General features: G+C 42.8%; 1 protein-coding gene across 1 annotated transcript in view; it reads left to right on the top strand.

The window, feature by feature from the left end:
- The window catches only part of LOC126543657 (galanin receptor type 1-like), a 100,159-nt gene that overhangs the window by 59,801 nt on the left and 15,335 nt on the right, over window positions 1-25,023 (top strand). Inside the window, exons 2-3 of the mRNA XM_055077859.1 lie at window positions 12,599-12,808; window positions 13,503-13,653. Coding sequence (XP_054933834.1) covers window positions 12,599-12,808; window positions 13,503-13,653 — 361 coding nt within the window. The remainder of the gene's footprint in view (window positions 1-12,598; window positions 12,809-13,502; window positions 13,654-25,023) is intronic.

Here is a 25,023-nt window from a genome sequence, read left to right as displayed (position 1 = left end):
AGCATTCTTTCCTTATTCTCTAGGACGAGTGTATTCCTCGCGGCCGGCAATAAAGGCAATCAAGTTCTAATTTTCTTTTACGTGTAGCTGTGTTCGGAATTTCTAGTGTTGAGCTTATGGACTGGAGACGCTTGCAGCAGCAATTGCGGTATTTGCACGTTTGTTTCAAAATAACGACTTGGGCTGTGAAAGGACCTCTTTAATAGAATAACGTGCCCTTGCGAATAAACAACCGAGATATATCAGGTAGCTTTAGCGTGCCTGATAAACGCTGCTAAACTCTGGCAAGTCAGGCAGAATAGTGGCTTGATGCAAATAGCGGCTTGATCATGGCTTGAAGTATAGGGCACTAGGATAGACAATGGATCTGGGTTTTTTCATATCACCAGGGAGCCTCGCGTCTGCAGCATAGAAGCGATGGCCTACAAGGATGGTCGAAAGCTCATCGTATTCGGCGTCTAACTATAGGAGAGGGTAACAAAACAGCAAAAAATGTAGTTCAGTGCACTAGCTCCACAGTGTTGAGTCTAACCGATGCTCCGAAAGTATACCTTAATCTTGTTCGACATCAGTTCTGCTAAGTAACTAGTACATGCCTACGAAAATGATCCACTTACCCTACCTTGAACAAACATTTTTGAGCGCTAGATCTTCCATCGGTAGAGCTCCTTGCCATTCTTACTGTACGACATTCCTATTCTCATTTCACCTAATTAGTACAGAAACCCGATATCCTTTGAGAAAACTATATGACAAAACCCATATCCATTGTCCATCCCAGCACCCTTTATGTGAACAAATGAAGGAGCCAATAGAATACTTGGGCACGGTGTTTATTTTTCTGTGCCCAAGGCCAACAGGCTGTATAGAGCGTGCAATATGATCCACGATCGACCCATTTCTTGGTTTCTTTCTTGATTTATTTATTTATTCTTCACTCTCTCTAGTACCAGAAACCCTTTCATTCGATTTGTTTGCCTGTCCTTTGCACGCGAATAAGACCGATGCCTGAAAGAAGCTGCACAAAAAAAGATTGCGTTATCATATGAGGCATTGCTCCTTCACAAAGAAGCTATGAAAGGAAGATTAGGAGGCAAGCAGGGTCCATGATCGAGTGAATTGTCGGGCAGGGCCTTCAATAGGTCTCGTTTATCTTACCGGCGAGAATAGTGTGTCCATAGATGAGAGAAAAATAACGGTATGAAGGAAGAGGGAAGAAAGAAGAATGGCGCGGACAATGTGCTCCTTTACTCCTTCAAAAATTTGTTTTCTTTCTATCAGTCGTTTACACTGGAGAAGTGGGTCCGCTTCACTCCAATCGATGTCTTTGGTCAACTTACATGTACCGTGCATTGTTGTGAAAGAAACACGGAGTGCGGACCTACTCGATAAGCGCCATCTACCACAAAAAGCGCCGATATTTTCTTTCCCCCAAGAAGGAGCCAGCTAATGTTACTCATATGCCGCAGAGCACCTTAATTTTCGTCATATTCAAGTTGTAAAAATACACTGCGCAAATGTTCAGCGTTTCAGTCTGAAAAAAATTAGGCAGAATCCAAGCACTGAAAATAAAAAGTGAAACGCTGCATCTAGTTCTTGCACTAGTACATTTCGAAAGTCGTTCAAAATGCCTGCTGCCTTCCGGATTGCTTTTTATTGTGTTTAGCAGATGTAAATTTGAGATTCAACAGAATACCGAGCATGATTTGTGCGAGGGGACACTTACGCATCTGTGGACGTGCATTGCATGGTACTGCTCTTTTAAGCAGATTTCACTTTTTTTTTTACATACAGGTGTGAAGGTCAACCAGAGGACCGTCTGGTAGGCGGCAAGGCAGTATCGAGGCAGGCCACGTGGCACCGCTCGCATATACGGTGCCCTCCTATGCTTCCACCAATAGCTGCAATTTCACGGATCACGGTGGTGGTTCTCACACTTCCCCTCGCACACTTTCCCTCACTCTGTGAAGGCGACGGCACTAGACCGTGGTGATCAAGCGACGGTAACGGTGCCACCGCCCCATGGACAAAATCTTGGGTAATGGTGCGCACAATCTTTACGCGGAGGACAAAACTGCGCGCAAATCACCGAAGGTTTCTAGAAGCCCAAAGGTCCTAAACTCACTGGCTTCCCGGAAACACACCTGGTCGCCTTGCCAACCTCGTTCTGAAAACTACATGCAGCAGGTAGCTGGAAGATGCAGCCGCCTATTGGGATAGATAGGTAGATAGAAGTTTATTTATCACATAGGTACGTTAATGTGGTGGAGATGGCAGAATAAAAGGTGATTAACGACCGCTTTACTGGTTCCGCATACCCGTGAACAGCAGACGGCAACATAGTAACATATTCATTATGCATACTTGTGGCAACATACAAGATATACACAGAGCAAGAGTTGAAATAATACAACTTTAAATAACAAAGAAACTCTTTTCATGTGACATAAAAAGTTAACATTCACAAAAGTATTTGCGGTAATCTGTTGCTAAATACATGACGTATAGATGACGTATATGAAACCGCGAGAAGACCGGGACCGGCCAACCACCTCAGATGCGCAGGCAACCAGACAGAAGTGAGCAGATGATTTGTCACCTAACCAGGGTAGACCACTCTCAGCACGCATGGGATCTCATGAACAGCGGCTCATCTGAGTAGTGTGGTCAGGGTACGATGTCGGCCTCATTTATGACAACAAGGATCCTTCGGCGTCTCCGCCGCCGGCACTGGAAATTAGTTCTCGCGCTAATGGAACTCAATCCCGCAGGAAGGTTGAGAGTTCACAGAGAGCCCACAAAGAGTTCCACCAAGCCCCTAGTTACTGGGCTGTCTAGGGATGCAGCCACACCTTGAGCTGGTGTCGGTTTGTTGGTGACGTCCTGTACATGGGCGGTTCCCTTTTCCGAACGGTGGCGGCGAGATTCAGAGCAGCTCGTTGGATACCTTCCCCAAGGAGTCCCACACATTTCTGATTACGGCGACAGAAGGGAAGCAGCCCTGTCGGCGTTAGTTTTCGCACATGTGCCCAACATGACCACTTCTTTCACAATTTCCTGGAACACCTCGCTGATTAGTGGGTGCGTGTGCTGTTATCTGTCGTGTACATGTTTTTTTGGTTCTTTCAATTGCATACCACATTATAAGCCAACTAGCCTAACGGCACGCCTTGTTGACTGCGTATAACGTGCAGAAGGTGGTCGCCTAACGACGACAGCGACCCAACGACGAAGGACACACCAACGCGTGAAACCCTTGCGTTGGATAGGTGCATAGGCACAACAAACTCTAGCAGTTTCGAGTTTTTCACTGTTGCCGCAACAGAAGCGCTGCTACTTGGACAGTTCATAATGATTATGATTTCCTGTTGACAGCCATCATTGCAAGGACAGTTCTTTAGATGTCCGTGTGACTGTGGATGCTATAACTTTTGCAGCACTGCACACAATTTGCGACAAAGATGGTGCTAAGGCGTAGTGACTTTACGGTTCTCGTGACCATGACCAAAGAAGAATATGGGCATGGTAAGAAGAGCTCGAACAGTGATCAATCACGTTGACGACGACATCAACGTCACAGATTTACACTAAAGGAGCGTTGGTTGTCCCGGATCTGTTTACCATCACAGTGCGTTGAAAGATCTGAGACCAACAGTCGCTGCATATGAAAAACAAAGGCAAACATTGCGAGAAACTCAAGAGCATCAGGAAGAAAGAAAGAAAGAAGGAAAGAAAAAAATATAGATAGATAGATAGATAGATAGATAGATAGATAGATAGATAGATAGATAGATAGATAGATAGATAGATAGATAGATAGATAGATAGATAGATAGATAGATAGATAGATAGATAGAAAGGACATTGTTAGAGCCACTGTAAATTATAAATATAGCATTCTGACATCATTGCTTTCGGCGCTTGTCTATCGAGATTCAAAGGAATTCACTCCCTCCTATTCCTCGTCATGAGACAACTATTGCCATTTGATGATGCACTGATTCTGGCTACTTGAGTCCACCATTTACTTGGGCATGATATGTCTTTGTCACGTTAGTTATTGCGCACATATGACTGGTTACTAATAACACAGCAACACATCACGCCCATTGAGCGTCTTAACGCGCATATCCGTTCTTTCATTATTGGTGAGTCTGTCGAATCACAACTGTTATGACAACACATGCCGTGTATTGGTACCACGAGACCGACCTTTCATGTATTAGATCACGCTGCCTTCGAAATTAGCGCGCAAGATGTTCAGACTTGACATCACAAACTGGCTGGACTGTATGGAAGAACATGACAGTATCAATACATCGCTCAATAACTCTTTATATAAATAAAATGCGATTTACAATAATTTTCGCCATTTAACCACAGAAATCATGGAACACTTGCCACATGGGCTCATATAATTATTAAACCTTCATTATCGGATCTTGCCAACAGACAACAAATCAGATTTCTTTTCTTCCTGTGTTTTGGTGTTGGGATAGAACCTTGTACCCAAATGTCTTTGGCGAACACTGAGTAAAAGGTAGCGAGCATCATTTGTTGGTTTAGAGCAGGAACACAGGTCGAGGAGGAAGCTGTTTGGCACGCTATTCACTTTCTTACGAAAGTACGTGTAGCAGAGGCGGACTGATGCAAGATCTCCGGCGGCACTAGTGTCACACATGCGATGTAAAACAAAGGAAATGTACATCTATAGATCACATATATTAGAGCAGTTTGTACAACTGCCCAGTGAAGCCATAGGTGCCTTAGGGCGTAGCCCACTGCCAGTTTTCTTATTGGTGTGTCCGTCTTTGTGCTGACAAGTTTCCGCGACGTATTTCTTTCTTTTTGTTAATTATGCTGATTGTCGATGTGTATTGCGCACATAAATAAGAAATCAGGATTCTTTTTTGACTTATATGTGCCTAAACCAACTGTTGCTTCTGCAAAAAGAAAAGAAAGACAGCTATACGAATAGCTTCTGTCCCCAAGCACCTAGCTCAAACCAGACCACCGTTTAATAAATATAAAAAATATATAATCTAATAAACACGGGGAAAGTGGGAGATGGAAATTCAAGACGATGAGCAAAACGAGAACAAGGTGAGTGGAGGAGCCAATGTTTCGACAACAACGCAAGTCTACTTGTAGGAACGTTGGCTTCTGCTTTCACCTTGTTCTCGTTTTGCTCATCGTATACAATCTATAAGTTACATACCTTTACCATACTTCATGTGATGAATAGCTTGAACCTACATCGGGCTAGGTTCACGGTCCAACTTTCATTGGTAACATCCTTGAGCACACTATTAGAAGTATTAGACTTAACGAGAAATGGTAGCTACCTCGACTTGGTGCAATGTATGGATCCAAAATGTTGCTTTTATTGGTTTCTTACACACTTAACAAAAACAAAAGGTTCGCAAAAGATATGAATCGAAATAAAAAGACTGAATTGCAGCAATATCTTGAACATTTGCTACGCTCAAGCGCGAATCAAGTTTTTCCTTCTGTAATAATTTTATTTTCTGCTATGTACATTGCTTTAACTGTTGAGAATTTGAATGTATTGCTTCTTCTTTGATTTCTGTTCTGCTAAACGTAATTTTAATTTATCATTGTCTTGTAGCTCTATGCTTCATGTTGAGGTTGGAAATGCAATGTACAAGCCAATATTCCACAATTTCGTTCGATTGCCATCAATTTGAATGCTGTATGCGGACTACAGGCCTTTTATGATGTACGGGAAAACAACACCAAATTCATTATTCTCTGCTGCCATATTGTACACGGGCCCCGAGTAACGTCAAGTTGCTTCAAGCAGCTTTTTGTCGCAGGCCTTTTTTTCTTCCAGAAAAAAAATATATATATATATATCTTCAACCTTGAATATACTGGTATCAGCTGACGCAAGAAATAAAAAAATCCGACAGGACCTATCTCACGATCACTTCCGAACTTAATACGGCTAGCATTCAAAAGTGTACGGACTGTTGTGAGGCAGTTCTGGGGTGCCTGGTTCGAAGTCGGCAGTAACTCAGAGGTGGCCAGTTGGGCCAGTTGGTTAGGATTCATTGTAAGGTTCGTAACAGCGAAATACAAGGCACAGAAAAGAGGAAGGTAAAAGCGATGACACGGTGCCGTATCTTGTCCGCGTCTTGTGCGCCGCTATTACGAACCGTAACTCAGAGGGCCTGCCATGTAATGAACGAGAGACTCGGGGAAACCGGGATCCACGCTGTTCGCACAGAAGTCGTCGAAGTTGGCTCCTTGTCGCAGTTAGTCGGCTCTCCGTGACGGTCAGTTGGTCGCAATTCGAGGAGACTGGCCTCGACAGTCGTTACTGCTTCCACAGAATGCGACGGCTGCTGTCACCTCGAAGGAAGCTGCTTTGCTAGCCTGTCAATAGTCTGTGCCGGGTCCCATCGTCATTTAGGTGGGCGCTGGGGAAGTGGTCGCTTCGTGGGAAGCACACCAAAGCATGTCCTTGCTGTTTTCAGACGCAACACGACACACTGCATTGATTTTTGGAAAGATTGGATGCGCTTTGTAGACGATCACAAAGAAGAAGACGGGACAGGTGCGAACTAACAACTGAGGCTCATTCGAGGGAAACACTTAAATATCAGTTCATGTCAGCGCAGGCGCATCAGGGTATCAGCAGCAGATAAGAGGAGAAAAAACACGAAATGAGAAAAAAAACCAATGGCGTGGCTCAGCTAATCATATCTTCTAGGAAACGTGCCTCCCATTGTAAAGCATGATCCATGTGTCACTGATGCATGCTTGTCCCTTTTTTTTGTATAATATGTCTCTAGAAGTTCCAGTGCTTTTTCGTTACTGCACTTGCGCAGGATCTTAACCTGGTTGAGCAGAGGTCTGCATTTATGATGTAGGCAATGCATGGGTTAATGACGTTGCTCTCGATTTTTAATAAACCTTTCGTGTTCACGGATTCGCACGTTCATCCAATCTTTCCAAATACAATGAACCAACTTGCCCAAAAACGCATACTGCTAAACTACACTGTATTGAGGTCACTCTCAAAGCCTTATTCTTTCGGTTTACGGATTTCACAGAGAAAGCTTTATGAGTGGAACCTCTTAATCACAACCAGTTTATCCCACTTGTACGGAGGTTATACGGCATATCTGACTTCGAATGAACTACGTCGTGATTGCATTGACGTTTTTTTTTTCACACCTAAAGTAATAATTTTTATGGTCAGCCAGATCTGCGCGTGTTACCACTTTAATCAATCGGACATGTATGTTATTTTTTTTTCTGCGAGCGCGAGCGATGTTCCAGAGTACAGAGAAGAGACAGCATGTCAAATTGGGGAAGTAGGCTAAGAATGACAATCACATTGCCATGGGGGTAGATGGAAGTGCCGTCCATCCTTCAGTGGACAAAAATGTCTCATGATGTAGGTTATGATTAAGAACAGTATGAAAAACAATCAGTATAAGGCAGTGCTAGATGTTGTTACTGCTTATCTGACAACATATGCATCATTTCACTTGGATCGCAACTTCAACGCTTTTGCGGCATCTTGCGGAACTAACGCATATAAAAATTTCTTCAGCCTGAAAACTCGCATCGATGGAACCGCCTTTTCACCTTCATCACCGCAACGAGAGACAAAAAGTGCCTCGATTCTGTCATTCATTAGCCGGTTAATCGTTACTTAAGCAAGTGCTTTTGTACTCCACTATAAAATTCTTCCATTTCACTTTTCCTTCGTACAACAGCTTTATTGTCATGGCAGTATGGAAATAAATAAAATAGCGTAATAACACATAAAAGACGACACAGACACAACTTCTACATTAGGATTAAGTAATTCCCGAGGCAACCTCTTTCCTAAGCAGCGCAATGCTTCTTCGATAAAGTTAAGACCAGCTTCCGTGCGCCACCAAAGCAACGTTCCAAGGCTGTAAAAACAAAAAGAATAAACCATCAATTCAAGTACCCTTCGTGCTTCAGCAAGAACGGTCTCCATAATGTCGACACGAAGGCTGAATAAACAGAGGTCATCAGAAGCAGATTACTGCTGCTTGCGAAAAAATTACCTTTAGGAAAAGCTATTTTTAATTTCCCAGTTGTCGAGACAAACGTCTAAAGTACAATTCTGTAGGAGCGTAGCATGACAGACTTAGTTATCTGCGATTGAGGAAGGTCTGCTCAGTCGCAAGTACTCATCAAATGGATGAAACGATATGTTATTTAAACCTGATCTATCGTTCCGCCCTGTTGCGTAACTCGCAGCTACGATCCCTCGTAAATATTCTCCACTTAAGGGTATCGTTAACCTTAAAGTCTTGATATCAAGGTTGTGTAATTTGCAGAAACAGAGGCGATCCCAGGAGATATAACGCTTGTAGATGATTTACATCAAAGGGCTGCTTATCGCACCATTAGAGAGAGAGAGAGTCCGACGTTGACAGGAAGGTTTCTTCAAGCTCTCTTTGATTTCATCCAAGAAGAGCTTCAAGGATTGACGATTGAGTGGCTTGGGATCTCACTTGTATATCATATATTTCGCCTGAAATTCTTTTGCGGAGGCTAAAATTAGATGCGAGCAAAAGTTTTTGGAGGAGTCGACTTGTTTGATGTCGGCTTGGTCATCTCTGCTGCACGTATATGTACCACTGAACACAGGTGAAAGTTAGTGTTCAATACGCGCCACTATCTCACCCCCATCCATTAACTAATCCGCATTCACTTAAAGCACAAATCAAACGTAGATATTACGACACGTAAACCTACTGTCTGCTTTTACAGCTTCTGAATAAAATTCCAGAATGTGTTCTGAACAGCATTACTAGATAATAACCTTGATGCATGGATCTTGAAAATGATAAGTTTTTTAAATCTGAGATACTGATGCGAAGTATTGGATTTTCATTTATATGTACTGACTATGCATTAGAATTTCAATGCATGCTTGGCGCGGAGACAAGATGAGAAAACGTTATGCGGCTGGGCAAGAGTAGTGTGTTCGATAAACGACGTGGTGACTACATTGGTGTACTATTTCTATGCGAGAGCTCTCATGTGTTGAGGTTTGCCAGCGTATTAAAAAAGAAAGCTCGACGAACTCGAATTAATCTGGAGAACTGTACCTTATCACAGCGTCTTCCCGAGTTCACTTATTTTTTATACGGGTAACCAAATGTATCTATCAACATGTCGTTTCGCCAAGATAGCCTGTTGCCAATGGAGCCACATGTGACGTAAGAAGTTTTCTGTTATCTTAGCCATGAACTGGGGCGGGAGGGGTGGGGGGGCTAAAAAACCGCCTGCGCAGCACTCGACGGCTTAACGCGGCGCATTACTCATGTATCACGTCTTGATGCTTGGAATCATGCTAGAAAGTTACGGTTAAGCAATATCAAATTTGAATTTCGATATATGTAACGTGTTTCCCCATTTTGGATCCCGCTGCACCTAGTGAACACTTTCGTTGTCGTGCGACAAAATGGTCTGCTCAGAGCTGTAAATATTTAAAGCACGGAAGAAACATCGTTATTTTTTCCGCACCGCCACTGTGTCGCCTTCTCTGACACACGTGTCTGTCATCTGCAAGCTATTGAGCTCCTCGAATCGCAGTATTGCTCGGTGATGGGGATCGAAGACCACATGGCAGCCCGATTTCTTTGATGCGTATGTCCACTACCGGGAAAAATTGCGTTTTCAGTTTCGTCGATGAAAGTGCAGGCTCTAAGTCACCCTCTACGAAACTATTCATCGAAGCGAGAGAAGCGCGATGACGACAGATAAATACTGCAATATTGATACCGCATGGACGGTCTGTCCATACAAGCCCGTTCTTCGAATGTATCCCGAGCGAAATGGTGAGACATGAGCGCACTTTTGTTGCAGCACGCCTCTCTGTGGCTGAACATTCTTTTAAATGCGCACTGTTGCTATGTCCTCGTGGTTTAAAGATTCCTTTCGCGGACTTCGAATGACATATTCGTCAATGTCCGCATCAGTGGGTTGTTGGGTTGATGCTGGGCAAAATATTTCAGCCCCCTAAAGGGTGTTGGAAAAGAATTGGACATGAGAACGTGTCGCAAAATTTATAAATAAACTGGAAAATATAAGACAATGCGCGCGCACGGCAAGAAATAGCAGTCTCTTGCTAATACCGGAGAGAGGCATTCCATGAATGGGTAATCTCTGACCAGACATTCGCACTGAAAGAAACTTATGATTTTCATGAGATGTTCTAGGGGATATTCTCTGTGAGAATCGGACGACAATTTATTTCCAAAACGTTTCCTTTCTAGCGTCATTTTAGAGTAGCCTTCATGTACAAAAGTGACACTTGTGAAACCCATACTCCATCCGATGCACTGCAGGTGTGACTGAAATCGTTTTCTAGGAACGAACAGTTAAGTTTATTCGCATAAGATGCATTGCAATATGGTTATTGCTCTTGTTTTTATTTTGCTTCCTCTTCGGCGCAGGAAAATAAAGATAAAATTTAACGCAGATTTATTTTTGTCTGTATCAAGAAATGCAACACGGCCTCAAAAACTTTGCTGGGGCAGAAAACCTGCGCGGTAGTACCAAAGAAAATGGCCATCGAAAGAATGCTTGCTTAGTTGGCTTAATTGCAGATAGAACTTAACGTTAGTCAAAGAAGCGAATAAAGACGCCACGTGGCATAAATGGTTCAGCTAGAGAAAATTGAAAACAGTACAGGCGAGAAACGCTGTCAGAACCATGCAGTACTTATGTATGCATGGATGCGTATGTACGTTTATGCATATTTGCATCTGCATAGGACCCATTAACGTCGTGCGTATAGTTCGCAAGCAAAAAAGAAAGAGCGCTCCGCTGCAGAGCGAAATGACGTGGACACGAATCTCAGACAAAGGTTCATTTGCAACTACCTTGCCTGTGTCCGCTCGCGTTGGACAGAAGTAGGCTGCTCTATTACTCAATAAACGAAAATCCCGATGCAGATTGTATACGAAGTCGCCGAACAGCCCACATCAAGCAAAACAGCTTGCTAAACAAAATCGCCCATGCGAATTTAGACGTAGGTAACAGAATTTTTTGTTTCTTTAATGGCATAGTTCTCCAGGGTACCTCATCAGACTATCATTGTGACTGTCGGCTATGTTATCGTGTTTATACTGGTCTCCGCCCGGTATTTGAACTCGCGTTCATGACCTGTATGAGAGGTTATATTTTACTGTTGTCATGGTGCCTTCATTGTTTTAATGGTTGTCATAGAGATGCTGGTGTCGTCACTGTCGTTGGGCCGTCTCCAATTTTACTGTATACTACTTTAGGTCTTACTTTGAATGAATCAGCAGACTTTTGTTATTCAGTGGAATTCGCTCGAAAAACGTTTGTCAGTGGCAACAACATGTGATGAAAAGGTGCGCGAAATAGTCATTAAGCAAAAACATCTGTAAGCATAAAAGAAAGGATTACTTTCCTGGAGGATTTTAGATCATACATACATATATATATATATATATATATATATATATATATATATATATATATATATATATCACGTGCGTGTGTACTAGCGCAAGAAACTTGCACTAAGGTTAAATAGGTAAACGACAAACACTACACTTTCAAATTATCAGTTTACAAGTGAAAAGAGCATCCGGCATGTACCTACGCAAATGATATAAAATCAGCAATTCAGGCGCGTCTACACATTCATGTTAATTTCTGCTAACGATACTTTGACTTCATGCACACAATAACACTCGTTAAATATACATTGTCTTGGCTTTCTATGGAGTTCTCAATGCATTTACACGCGCGAATATCCTCGCTCAACATAGAATTATTTGACATTCTCTCGACATAATGTTGCCTAATTTGCCCGCACAAATTTCCTCGTTTAAGAAATGTTCACTTAATTTTCAGTTGAGGTGACGCCCTATAGATGACTTGGTTTTATGTATGATCTAAAATCCTCCAGGAAAGTAATCCTTTCTTTTATGCTTACAGATGTTTTTGCTTAATGACTATTTCGCGCACCTTTTCTTCACATGTCGTTGCCACTGACAAACGTTTTTCGAGCGAATTCCACTGAATAACAAAAGTCTGCTGATTCACCAGTGCTCGAGATGGGTGAAAGGCGATGAGATCCGTGCTTCCTACGCAGTTCTTGCTCGCGCCTTACCTCGCGAAACATCCAATGGGGCTTTTATGTATGTATGTATCCCCTTTTAAACGGAATGTCATAGTATAGTTACCTAGCCTGCTTCACTAATTAATTTTTACTACGTGCATCCATAGCAGTCTAGCATTTTGCTTGTCTGTCTTTGATCTTCTCTGACTTCAGTCCCTGAATCTGAAGACCACCTGTTAGCTTTCGTATCAGGAGAGGCAGCAGGTGCACGCAAAAAAATACAATTGCAATAGACATATGTGCAATCAAGTGATTGATTGATTGATTGATTGATTGATTGATTGATTGATTGATTGATTGATTGATTGATTGATTGATTGATTGATTGATTGATTGATTGTTGGTTATATTCACGCAATAGCGTGTTCTCCTCCCACATGAACGGTTTATATCGGTGACATCTGTTCCTGGCGTGACCCGCAGGTATCTTGCCATCGTGTACCCTCTCGTATCTCGAGCCCAGCAGAGCAAGGCCCGTGCGAAGCGCATCCTGCTGGGAGTCTGGGCGGCCCCGTGCCTGCTTGCGTCACCGTTCCTGCAGCCGGCGAGAGCGGAGTCTGACACTCTGTGGTCACAGTACGGCAGCATCTCGAGACGAAGCTGCCTCATCACACTCGATCCAAGCTTTAGGAGGTGAGCTTGGCTGAAGCTACCTGCGCTGCCAAGTCGCGGCAGACTGCGGCATCTTGTGTTGTCAATGACGAAGGAGTGACACTAACGAAAAATTGATACGATGGCCACGTTGCAATGTACTGGGAGGCCATTTGCTTTCACTTGAGCGAAGATTAACCTTACAATCACGTAAGAAACACAGCACGCGAGTACCTTTTTCCATTCTCTATGTGAGACAACGCAAAATAAATGCCTCAACGTCGAAAACGATAGCGCGAAGAATCTCGTTATTCAATACTGCTATATGAAATGCACAAAGATATGTAACTGATGCAAAATTCTTACCGTATGTTGTCATTGGACGATCCTTTATTATTCTATTTAGAGAGTTGTTCGCTCATGTAGATTGTGCCCGCTTCCCCTCCTATATTATAGTTGTGCTGGAAATGATGCAGGCAATAAACAGAAGGCACAAATAAGGAAAGCACACAGCGACAGAAGTGTTTTACAGACCAAGAGCAAAACAAATATTCCCGAAATTTAAGAAAGCTTAGATGTTGCTCAGCTAATGAAGTTTCTTTCAAGTTCAATCGCCCATGCGAATGCGTGGGAGATTGAACTTGATTGACCGCGGACACAAACACGAGAACGCAAGGGCACAGAGGTAAAATAAAATTGTCTTATTCAAGGAACGGTCGCCTTGACCACAATGCAGGGGCTACTACGCAAGCCTGTTCGTGCTGATGTACCTGCTGCCCCTGGTGTTCATCGGCTGGACGTGTGCTCGTATCGCCCGCTGTCTGCTCAAAGGCATTGCTCTCACCAGGCAAGGAAGCCTACGCCGACAGGAGGCCAATCGCAGAAAGGTTACTCCTCTACTTTGATTGATTGATTGATGGATTGGTTGATTGATTGATCCATCGATCGATCGATCGATCGATCGATAGATAGATTGATTGATTGATTGATTGATTGATTGATTGATTGATTGATTGATTGATTGATTGATTGATTGATTGATTGATTGATTGATTGCCTGACTGAGTGAGGATTTTATGTCCTGGAAGCCAAGGGAAAGCTAGAACTCAAGGCCTGAAGGCTTCACGAAGGCCCCTCACAGTAGGTGTTTTAATATGGTTCTACTCAAACCTATGTGTAGTTGTTATCAAAACATACGCCTTGTTATCAGTAGAATAGGCCGAGTAAAGTTGTCGGACGTTCTTATTTACGCACATCCATCGTGGCATTTTTCCGAAGCCTAAACGAAATCTGGCATAGAAACAACGCCTAAATTTCGAGTGATTGCTTGAAGTCGATCATGACCCTTGATTCTCTTACGCCCAGAAACAGTTCTGACAAGGGTTCTCACAAAAGTTATTATAATACGGTTCTACTTAAAGCTACATATGTCCGGTATCTAAACGTACGTTTTATCAGTAAAGTAGGCGTAGTATACCTTTGGTGCATTTTTAGTTGCGCGTATGCATCGTGAAATTTTGTTGTTGTTGAAGGTCAAAATTAATTCTGGCATAGCAACAAATTTAGTTTCAGTTTATTTGCTTCAAATGTCTCGCTGACCCTAGTTTCTCTGCTACCCAGAAACAGTTCAAACAACGGTCTTCTCTTCTACCTTAATTTCCTCCATTCTTTTCTTTCGCTATCCTTCAAGAAAGATGTATACAACTAGCGCATGCTATAAGAACCGATCTATGAAGCGCAAACATAGATGACAAGAACGAAGCTTAAGCATAAGCTAAAAGCCACTTAAGGAGCAGGTAAAGAAAAAAAATAATTGGCTGCGTCAAATACTAGAGCGCATAAGTGCGTAGGTGATATACCATTATTGTGCAACTCGAGGAAACGAATTTAGGTAGGCCACGTAGTTTGCGCAAATCCACAGAACCATGAAACCCTTTACATGATTACGCTGCATCATGATGCTTTCCTTCGGGGAAGGTTGCCCTACTAATGATGGCGTAGTAATTTTTGGAAACAAGATGTATCAGCACAGTTTGCTGGTATTGGTGACATGAAAAATGCACACGTGGCTCTGGTGACGAGAACATTCGCAAGAGCCAAATCCCTTACCATGCGCAGTTTGCACTTCGTTTGCATTTTAACGATGGTTGTTGCAGCCGTTAGTCGGGTAAATGTGTAGTACACAGAGGAAAACTTGTGAAAGATGAAAAACGTCAATTATACTAAGAAATAGAAAAAAGATTTCAGTGGCGACAAATTAATATAGAAAGTGATGTGGCTGGATAAGTGGTAGTAGTCATTTGACGACATTTCTGGGTAACGTGATGGCTAAAAGAATAAAAAGTTTTGTATGAATTATCAAAAGGAAGCTTTAACTCAGCCTCAACTCCGCTGCCACCAATTCAAGTACACTAAAACGCAGAAACGCTTTTCTGAGATAACCACATGGCCGATTTTAATTAAATCTGCTGCCTTTGGGAGAGAAAATTTCATTGTAGTGACCGCTGGAAGCGCAATCTTTATCTAAGAACGGCATTATTAAAATACATTTTCAAGAATTAATAGGTAGTAAGAAATGGTAGAGCAAAGTTTAGAAATTCGCAGCTCTGCATCAAGAACAGATATGGCAGTTCTGCATACTACATCTATTAAAGGATATAAAGCGGACAAATTTGAAATATTCGTTTGACATATAGGCAAATTTATTACATATTTTACAAGGGTTTCGCAAAAATCCTACTAACATAATAATAACCTACTTGAGGCCAATCGTGCAGCATAGATATGAGTCACTGTGTAGAATCTCGGCTAGCAAGCTGTACAAGTGACTAGAACTTAAAAAAGGTAAAAGAAAATTGACGAAGTCAGTTACAAAGAAGCAAAACTTCAACATCAAGAGCAGTAGAGTGTATAAAGCTAAGAACAGTGAACAATATCAGACCAGAACCTACATTGAGCATAGAGCGTTGGGGCACAGGGAAGTGACCATATTGGTAACGAAAAATACTGACATGGGATGCACTGAAGTGAAGCCCTTGACAATATGACGCGTCATTACATTGCTTCTATGCTAATCACTTTGTATCGGCAGCTGTTCTGATATAGTTTGTGTGAAATTCTTTATATGTACTGTACTATAGTTTTGAAGGCAACATGTAAGAAAATTTCGCTTCAGGTGAATTGGTTGTAAATGAGTGGCATATAACACTAAAGCAATCTAGGAAAAGCCGTAGGGTAACTAATTGTATAATTTTTCGGAACATTAAATGTCCAAGCTCTTTTTCGAGCCTTTTTTATACGTTTAGTGGTGCACAAATGCAAAACATATTATCGCAGCTATATCACTAATACCTCAACGAATAATCATAATATAGCAGGGAGTGACAAACGCATTTAACTTGCAGCAGGCGTGATTAAGCTGCTGCTGAGACAGCTGATAATCTAGGCCTGAAGATGTAATACCAGCGTGAATACGGCTTTGCACGGCCCATTTTTTGTACGTTCCCAATGCGAATGCATGCTTGCTTTTACCGTCCGTAATACCACGTGTTAGCACGGCGAACACGCTCCGCGAATTTATAATTGTGTGGCTCTCCTGATGCGTCCACAAAGAATCGCATGCATTCTCAGCGTTCTGCAGACGCCCTTTTAGGATTGCCTTCTCATACGCAAAAAAAAAAAAAAGAAAAGCTCATAGTAAGCGAATTGAAAAATGCTGCTTGTGCAACTTCAGTTACACACGCTTTGCTTTGACTTTTTGGAAATCACCTTCTCGTTAAACCTTGCATTTTGCTTCCTTGAGTTAAAGTTTCAAAGGCGTCAGCGACATTCCTTCGTTGCATCCGGTGCTTCTTGCTGTGTATGGCTGCCGCGTACTTTCAAAGCCAGACATTTATTCTGCTTTTTTCTCTAACATGAAGTGCAATTCAGCTATTTCCTTTCCTCTCTCTTTCAATTAAGTTTTGAGGTGTAGAGTCTTCGCTTGAACGGCAGTTAATTAGCGCTGCTGTTTGCACTTCTCAAAAGCTTGCCGAACAAATCCCTTGTAATCCTGGCCCAAGCAACATTCACGTGGTTAGTGCGATACAGCTTAGCGTCCGCAGTGATATCACAACGAAGTTGCACTTGAGGTTTGACTACGCTATGTTTAGATGGTTACCTCGATATTGGGAGCAAAGATACAATAAACTTCGTCACCAATGAAGTCTCGCGATATACGCAAGGAAGTTCGAGCAGAAAACACAGCGTTTTCAGCAGAGATCAGCAATACGTGAGAAATGCAAATGAGGAATGCCGCGTACGTGCTCAAGTATTGAAATATCTTTCTTGAAAAAAAAAACAACTTCTTGCGACAGTTTGCGTTAATCGACGTTATTTTGAAGCTTACGAATTATCCAAGATTAGAGAGACACCTACAGAAGTTGTGAAAGTAATGTGCCTCGATTTAAAAAAGCACAGCTGGCAAATATTTTCTATCAGTTTAGTATCTTCTTAGCGCGTTTGCTAATTAAGGCAGTATTGCTAACGCCAAGTCATGAGGTCCATTTCATCGAGTGCAATGAGCGTATATGAGAAGTGCTTCAGCTGGTTTTTATTACAGCATGCATAGCGTTTTTGCGGCTGTGACTTAACCTTCGTTGAGCTTAAATTCCAGACTACGTGAGGAATTAATATTTTACGCACGCGTGTATGTATGTATGTATGTATGTATGTATGTATGTATGTATGTATGTATGTATGTATGTATGTATGTATGTATGTATGTATGTATGTATGTATGTATGTATGTATGTATGTATGTATGTATGTATGTATTTACGCACGTACGTGCGAGACCTGCCTCAAGAATTCATGCACCGAGTGCAAGAAGGTGGGAGAAATAGTAGCGGCGCCGCTCTCTCGACCTCTCCACTAGAGAGGACCTGGTTGACCTCTACTACAAGCCGGACTGCTCTACACGGCAGAAATTTATGCGTGCAGTTCTTTTTTTTTTGCGACACCATTTTGCAGAGAATGTCTTCTTTGCTGACATCACACGTGTTTGGCGTATAATGAATCTAGGTAATTGGTAACAAATTTGCAAAAGCAAAAGACCCTCTCACCCCTTCAAAGCCTGCTAGCCAGGCACAAGAGATACTAAAATGGAGGTCTCGACAAGGCAGAAAGCGCAAATTAGTCGTATAGTAGGTAGAGTCCGCGGCATAGGCTTAATTAACGCCAATTTAATAAATATTACTCGCATTGCACTACGCTCTGTAAAGGGTGCACCGCCGTAGATACAGACACGCTGAGGCAAAGCTGGCATACGGCTAGCTTTTGGGCAATGGAGCCACTTGGACTAAATAATTCAGGGTTTGTGCAGGTAGTGGTGTCTGAAAGGTGGCTTCGGTGGCGCTCACAAGAAGCAGGAATTAGTCACAGAGTCCGTAAAATTAACGGTGCAGGTGTAATTAGTGCCAGTATAGTCGACAATTATTCACAGTGCCTTAGTGACTGCATAAGGTTCAGGATCATCCCACTTGGCTACTTGGTAAAAAAAAAAAAATATCACGCAAGTGTCGACGCTGAAGTAGGCGTGGTCGGCTTAACTTTGCAAGAAATGATGGAATAATTGACGTGGTAAGTAGACTCACCATCCTGGCCCTGTGACAGGGCATGTCCAGCGAAGCTGTTGCAAAAGCCCTACAACTGCTGAGTGGGGTACGAAATGTTTTATTACATTAGAGTAATGGTAGTGATAATCGCTTTGGGGTCGCCGTGGTAGAGCGTGATGGTTTCCGCGACACTTTTTGCTACCTTCTTGGCGAAGACCAAGTCCAAACACGATCTATACCACGTGGTTGGTTGGTTGGGGTCATTGTAGCATGCGAGGCCAAAGTTGTTCCTGACAAATGAGAGGAACCCATCCTTCTTGTCGGATTTCGCAATGTAACATCAGCGTCGCCCACAATAACCACAGGTGTGCTTCACTCTTGTCACACCCATGCAAAGTGCTTTCGCGTAAAGTTCTCAATGTCTGTTTTGGATGTTCCAGGGTTGACGCCCATTGTGAAGATTAGCATACCATCACTACAACCACACACGTCAGCAGTCTCGGTGGTCCGTGGCTCTAGCTTATGGTTCTATAGTAAAACGTTTCCTTTGCATACATGGCTACATCGCCGGCTATTTCGTGGAGCCGTTTTTCGCGTGCGATCCCAGTGTATCCGGTGCCTTCGATGCGTTCGCATGCACACTTCGCTTCACACTACTGGGTGCTTGAAGCCTGCTTCACCAAGGCCGCGGATAGGCCCGGTATTGCACAGCCTCCAGGATCGGCCCACATTTTTGCCCACGGCGGCGGACGCGAAAAATGCCGACGAATGAGAGGCTAACAGTTTTGTTGCAATAGAATATACAGGTATAATCAACATTAAGTTCAACAAGTCTTTTGAGCCACTATTTCTATTAGCCTTCTCTTCTTTAGCGTAGGCACTTGGTTGACGCTTTCTCTGTTCAAATGGAGATGACAAGCAGACGTAACAAATGTGGTTAAAATTTCGGTGTAAATAGCTTTGATGTTTTCAGTCTTATTAGTTGTATCTTGGTTTATTAGTAAACTGCTACTTCTGCTGCTCTAGCGTGGTAAAAGCCTTAGTCAGGAGGATTACGCCTTCCTTTTGCCTTACCTTGTGGGCAAAGCTTGTATTTGTTTTGCCCACATAAATAAATAAATAAATAAATAAATAAATAAATAAATAAATAAATAAATAGATGAATCAATGTTCAATATCCAATTTTGATCTGAAACTGCACAAGAATGATGGATAATAAATTTCATCAAGTTTTCCTAAAGGACCACGAAAAGGATGCACTAAAGAAAAGAACGGTGTTAAATTAATCGAGCGTTTTCGAGAGGGCAAAGACGACGTAGGATCAGAACGCCCCTCCACCTCACACGATGGAGGAAGCATCAATTTTGAGCGTTTTCTTGGGCACAGTGGCCGTCAATTGACTGTTATAATTCTAATTGATGCACATGGTGTGGAAAAAGTTTGCGTTCACACGATATTGGCTGAAAATTTAGAAATGAAAGACGCGTGGCTCCACGATCATGCCGGAACTGCAGAATATTGAGAAAAAGTTGCGAGGAAATTTTTTTTGCATTAAAAAAGAAATCTTCACACCACAGCGATAAATTCTTTCAAGGAGTCATGACCGGCAGTCAAACTGTGATTTATGAATACGACAATGAGCTGAATCAGAAGAACAAAGCACTCGGTTGGGTTAGCTGGTTCATTACAGTGGCAAATGGCGCCAAGGAACACCACAGACAAGAAAAGGAGAGCAGGACAATCACAAGCGTCTTGGAATCGTCACCGCCTCGTTTTCTAGTTAGTCGTGCTCTGGCTTTGTTTTTCACTACAGCAAAACAAGGCAGGCTATATTTCTTAGGACATTTTACGCATAGGGTATAAAATAAAGATGTCTTTCTCATGGCAAGTCACGCTTCCTTTATGACCTAACAGTAATTTAATAACCAAGCCTTACTTGAATTTTTCCTCGCTTTTCCTTTTTTTTTTTCTTGATACGAAAGACCCAGTTTGGTTAGCATTGAGGTCGCTTGTTAAAGTTACATGCAATAACAGAAGTAGTACTACTATCGCTTTTATCTTTGCAACCGTAACTGCCGTGTTGAAGAACTTCGTTACTACTTGATCATTTGTGGGTCGCTCGCGCAAATGACGCAGTTTTCGCGCTACGCATGACGTAATCGGAACTAAATTTAGCCTCTCGCTCCGCTTTCAGAGATGCGTAGCCGGTTACTACGGTCGGCCGATGCGAGCGTGAGTCGTCTTGTTTGCGAAAGCTCACTCAACCATAGTAGGTATTTTCCGTGAAATTCAAAGTTGTGGTAATAACCAGGTATATGGCTTGGAAGCGTACAATTTGCACAAGCAACTTGACGATTGCTTGGTTATGGCATTACAACGCTCAACGTGTAGCGTATAGAAATGGCGTCGAGATACTCGGGTAGCAGCACAGAAGGATGCCAATGCGCGCCGAGCATTTTATTCACCGCGGCTCTGCTACAAATAAGAAACGAGTGCAACTGAAACATCAGACCGTAAGAGGCCCACTAGCTGTACTGTATATTGAGCATGTAATCCTTCTAATGCATGAATAAATGCCGCCTTTGAAGGTTACGTCCTTTCTGCACCCTAAAGCCCGCGTGCACTGTTCAGAATGCACTACGACGTTCTTAATTTTCGCCGCAGCGTCAACGACACCGACCGCTAGAGAGGCAATAAAAAAGATACGCCATTCCAAACAATTATGGCTCACATTTCTTCTGAATGTTATGCTTTGCACTTTGACGTGGTCAAGCACACGATATTTCGCGCTTCTAATATCGATGGCAAAGGCATGAAGTCATGCGCAGAATATGCGCACTTGGTCATTTTCGCAAATCGGAGAGAAGTATCTCGTGATAAGTCACCGAAAGTGTTAGGCTGTGTGTTCGGGTACTGCTGACAATTTTGAACACGTTCAACGCAAGGCGCCCGCGGACGAATGGCCGCTGGCTACCACAGAGCTTTACTTGTAGATGGAGCATAGGTCGCATGCAAACGGCCTTGCAAGGTGACTATTGCCCATTCACCCTGAGCAGCACGCATCACACATTTCCCAAACCCAACTGCGGCTGTGTCTTATGCACAGCCTACCCGATAAATCTTGTGTCGCGTTGTGTATTTTTCGTTATCGCAGGCTTTTTCGATTCACTCTTTACATGCACTGATTGTCCAGCGGCGTAAGCAAGGCTGACTACGGAGTTGAACAATTATTTGAATTGTAAGAACGCCCACAAGGAAGTACGAAGCACCATTTTTTTACTATTCTATACAAAAAGAAAGCTAATTGACATGAAGCGTAATTTTACTACAAACTTTAACCTCACCTTTTGGAATCGCTTATGTTTATAGTTGGTAATACTGGGGATGAGCAGACGCAACTAAATACCATGGCAGGATATCGATTTGTAAATTACGTATATGAAACTACGCTCGCTATTAGAGTTGAGATGCCGAGGTTTAACCTCCCGTCATTGAGCCGTGGATTATGAGGGACGCCGTAGTTGAGGACTTTGTGTTACTCTGCACCACCTAGAATTCTTTAACGTGCACGATGAATAAAGTACGCAAGCGTTTTGCATTCCACCCATGTCAGAATGTGGCTGCAGTGGCTGGTTCGAACCCGTGACCTCGCATTCAGGAGCGGAACGCTGCGGCCACTGACCCACAGCGGCGCGCCGTAATATTTTCTGAGAGACGTGCGCAAAAAAAGATGAGCGCTTTCGAAAATGCAAGTGCTGCCACTTTAAAACCTGTGTAAACACAGATTCTGAAGCCAATAGGGCGCGTTCGCCGCAGAGAGGCAGTAACACGAACTTGGAAATCGGAAAATGCAACCCAGTAGTAAAATAAGTACTGACAACGGCACAAACACGTTACACAGATAAATACAACAGCCAAGAAACATAGCTAAGGGATTGGGCAAAATGAGAAAAAGGCTTTGGTGGCGCAACCCGCCACCCTATTTCGAAGAGATGCTCATAGCATCCGCCCATCTATCTTGTAGCGGCGAGATCTGTCGAAAGTGCCGCTTTACGAGGCCCTAAAATATTATTTATTCCGACAAGCAAGAAAACTCGTCGGTCATAAAAAATATCCACGCTGTGCAGCCTTACACACCATGTCCCATCCGTGTACGGTATGGCGCGTGTCGGTACGTTCTTATTTCTCGGTACATTTTTCCTATCCTGCATCCAGTCGAGGAGATTAGCAGGAGAGGAACGCACAATACCTGAAGAACATGTGTTACCATAAAAAATAATATCCAACAGCACTAGAAGAAGAAAGAAACCCATTAGCAATACAAACTTGGAAATCTTAAGATACAACCAGTATTAAGAAAAACACCGATTACACCAACGTCAACTAATCAGGAACCCTTAAGACATTTCCTAACCTGTTTGGTGCACACTCTGAAGCGAGAATACCTCTCCCCGTGATCTGGAGTTAACTCTGTCTTCAATCAGCTGATTATATCCTGTAGAGGCAAATTTTCTTCTTTCATCCCACTGCCTCCTACTCTGCTGTTCATGCCTGCGCTTATCTTCTGCTAGTAGTCATTCGCGATTCGGATGCTCCGTGCTCTGATAGGCCATCGGTTATCTCCTCTACGCAATGCATGACCTCCTCAACTCGAATTCGTTCTCGAAATTTCAAATTGAATATTTTGCCCACCTAACACATTGGCAGCGTTCTAAACTGCCACGTGACTGTCGGTGGATGAAAGGAACTCATTCATTGATATTTTACCAGTAATAAAATCATGCAATAAACGATTGCGTGTTTCTGTGCGCGTGTGCTTGTATTTATGTCTACGAGTTAGCTTCAGTTCACATATTACTAACAGCATCGTTGGGCAAAGCTAATATTTCATAACGCCTACACCTCCCTCATACCAGTGCTCGTGTGAAAAAATAAATAATAATAAAACGTGCAGCCACCGAGAAATGCTTTACTTCGTGATATCAGATATCGTTCTCTCGCAGTGTTTCCCGTGTAAAAAAAAGGAAAAGAAAGACGCATGCGAGTTAGCGTGTGTATATATATCGTTTGATAAAGCACCAAAGTGACTGAGTTATTAAATTCTAACACCACTTTTACGGCCGACATGCGCGTATATGTGTCCACGCGTGAAAGCTGTAAAAGCGGCAGGAAAGTGCGTATTGCTCACGTCTACTGCATCACTTTAGAGGCACAGGCAGAGTACGAAAAACAGACAATAACTGCCACAGCTGGCTGTGTGCCGTACTCGTGGGCAAAACTGTTCTTTTTATTAGTCTTCCGTATAAAGAATAAAACAAACGACTGGGGAAACCCACGCTGAAATACTCTATCTTTATTGTACCGGCTGTGACGCGTTTTTTTTTTTCTCTTTTTCTTGGCAAATGAACGCGCTTGCACGTGGTATTCGGTTGTGGCAGCAAAACGCTACTCTCGAATAAAAAAAAAAAGATTCATGAAATATTTTCGATGTAACGCGGCGAACCGTGCAAATCCTAGCTAACGCTACTTAAACAAAGTTCTTGCTGCCGCTCTTATATACATGGCTCGCGCTGCAACTGAAAGTTAAACTCTGTTTGACATAAAAACAGCCGTTGTTGGGGGTATTGTTGTTTTCACTAAGCCTCGTATAATCAATGAAAGGAGTAATACGGGTAAATAACTAAATATTAAGTTTGTCGCATGATATTCAAGTGCTTACAGCTTTACATTCCGGCACTACAGTTTCATGAAGCTTGTGTTTTACGTAACTTGAAAAAAAGATTTAAAAAGAAAGAGCATGGCGGAGAGTGCTGTAATAGGATAGCGTATGAGCGCAGTCACGTTGGTGTATTTCATAATTCGCGGGCTTTCATTACACGCCAAAAAACAAAACAAAATTCACCCAGCACCATGCAGATTCCCACGAAAAAATGGGATCGGTCGTTTCTGAACCCCCTCGACAGTGTAAGGAAACGCACTTAGCCCTAAATGAGTATTGAAGCTTTTGACTAATTGATTTCAGTTAATTACCCAATTAAGCGAGATATAAGATATATTTCGAACAACGCCACATGATGGCCAAGCCTATGTCGTTGGTTTCTCCCAGCTGCAGTTACTGCTCTTTCTTTTTAAATCCTCGGTTGAAGTTACTTGAAGTACCTTGTATAGCGAAGTTAAAGCGAAATATGATTTGTTTGATCTTGTAGACGCGCTGTTGCCCGGGAAAATATGTAAAATGTGCTAGAAACTGAACTAAGGTCCTAATGTCCTAATGAATAAACAAAGACATTTACTGCAGCAGCTGCTGCATCCCTGAAGAACAGGAAAGCCTCACTTTTTACTATTTCCTTGCGTTATAAGGGTCCTTGCGGGAGCGGTACGTCCACCATCATGGCGCAATGGCTGTGGCTCTGCGTTACTAAGCCCGGGAGCGTGGGATCGAACCCCGGCCCCGGCGGCCGCATTTTGATGGGGGTTGAAATGCAAAAACGCCATTGTACCGTGTATTTGGTGCGCGTTAAAGAGCTTCGAGTGGTCAAACTTAACACGGAGTCCCCTTAGCACGGTGTGGCGTATTATAATATCGTTGTTCTGACGCGTAAAAACGCACTTTTTCTTTGCGTTAGCGTGGCCTCCTGAAGACGTGATCGCTTGTGTTACGGA

This window comes from Dermacentor andersoni, chromosome 10 (assembly GCF_023375885.2).
Source record: "Dermacentor andersoni chromosome 10, qqDerAnde1_hic_scaffold, whole genome shotgun sequence".
Lineage (NCBI taxonomy): Eukaryota > Metazoa > Arthropoda > Arachnida > Ixodida > Ixodidae > Dermacentor > Dermacentor andersoni.
This window is presented reverse-complemented; position numbering and strand designations above follow the sequence as displayed.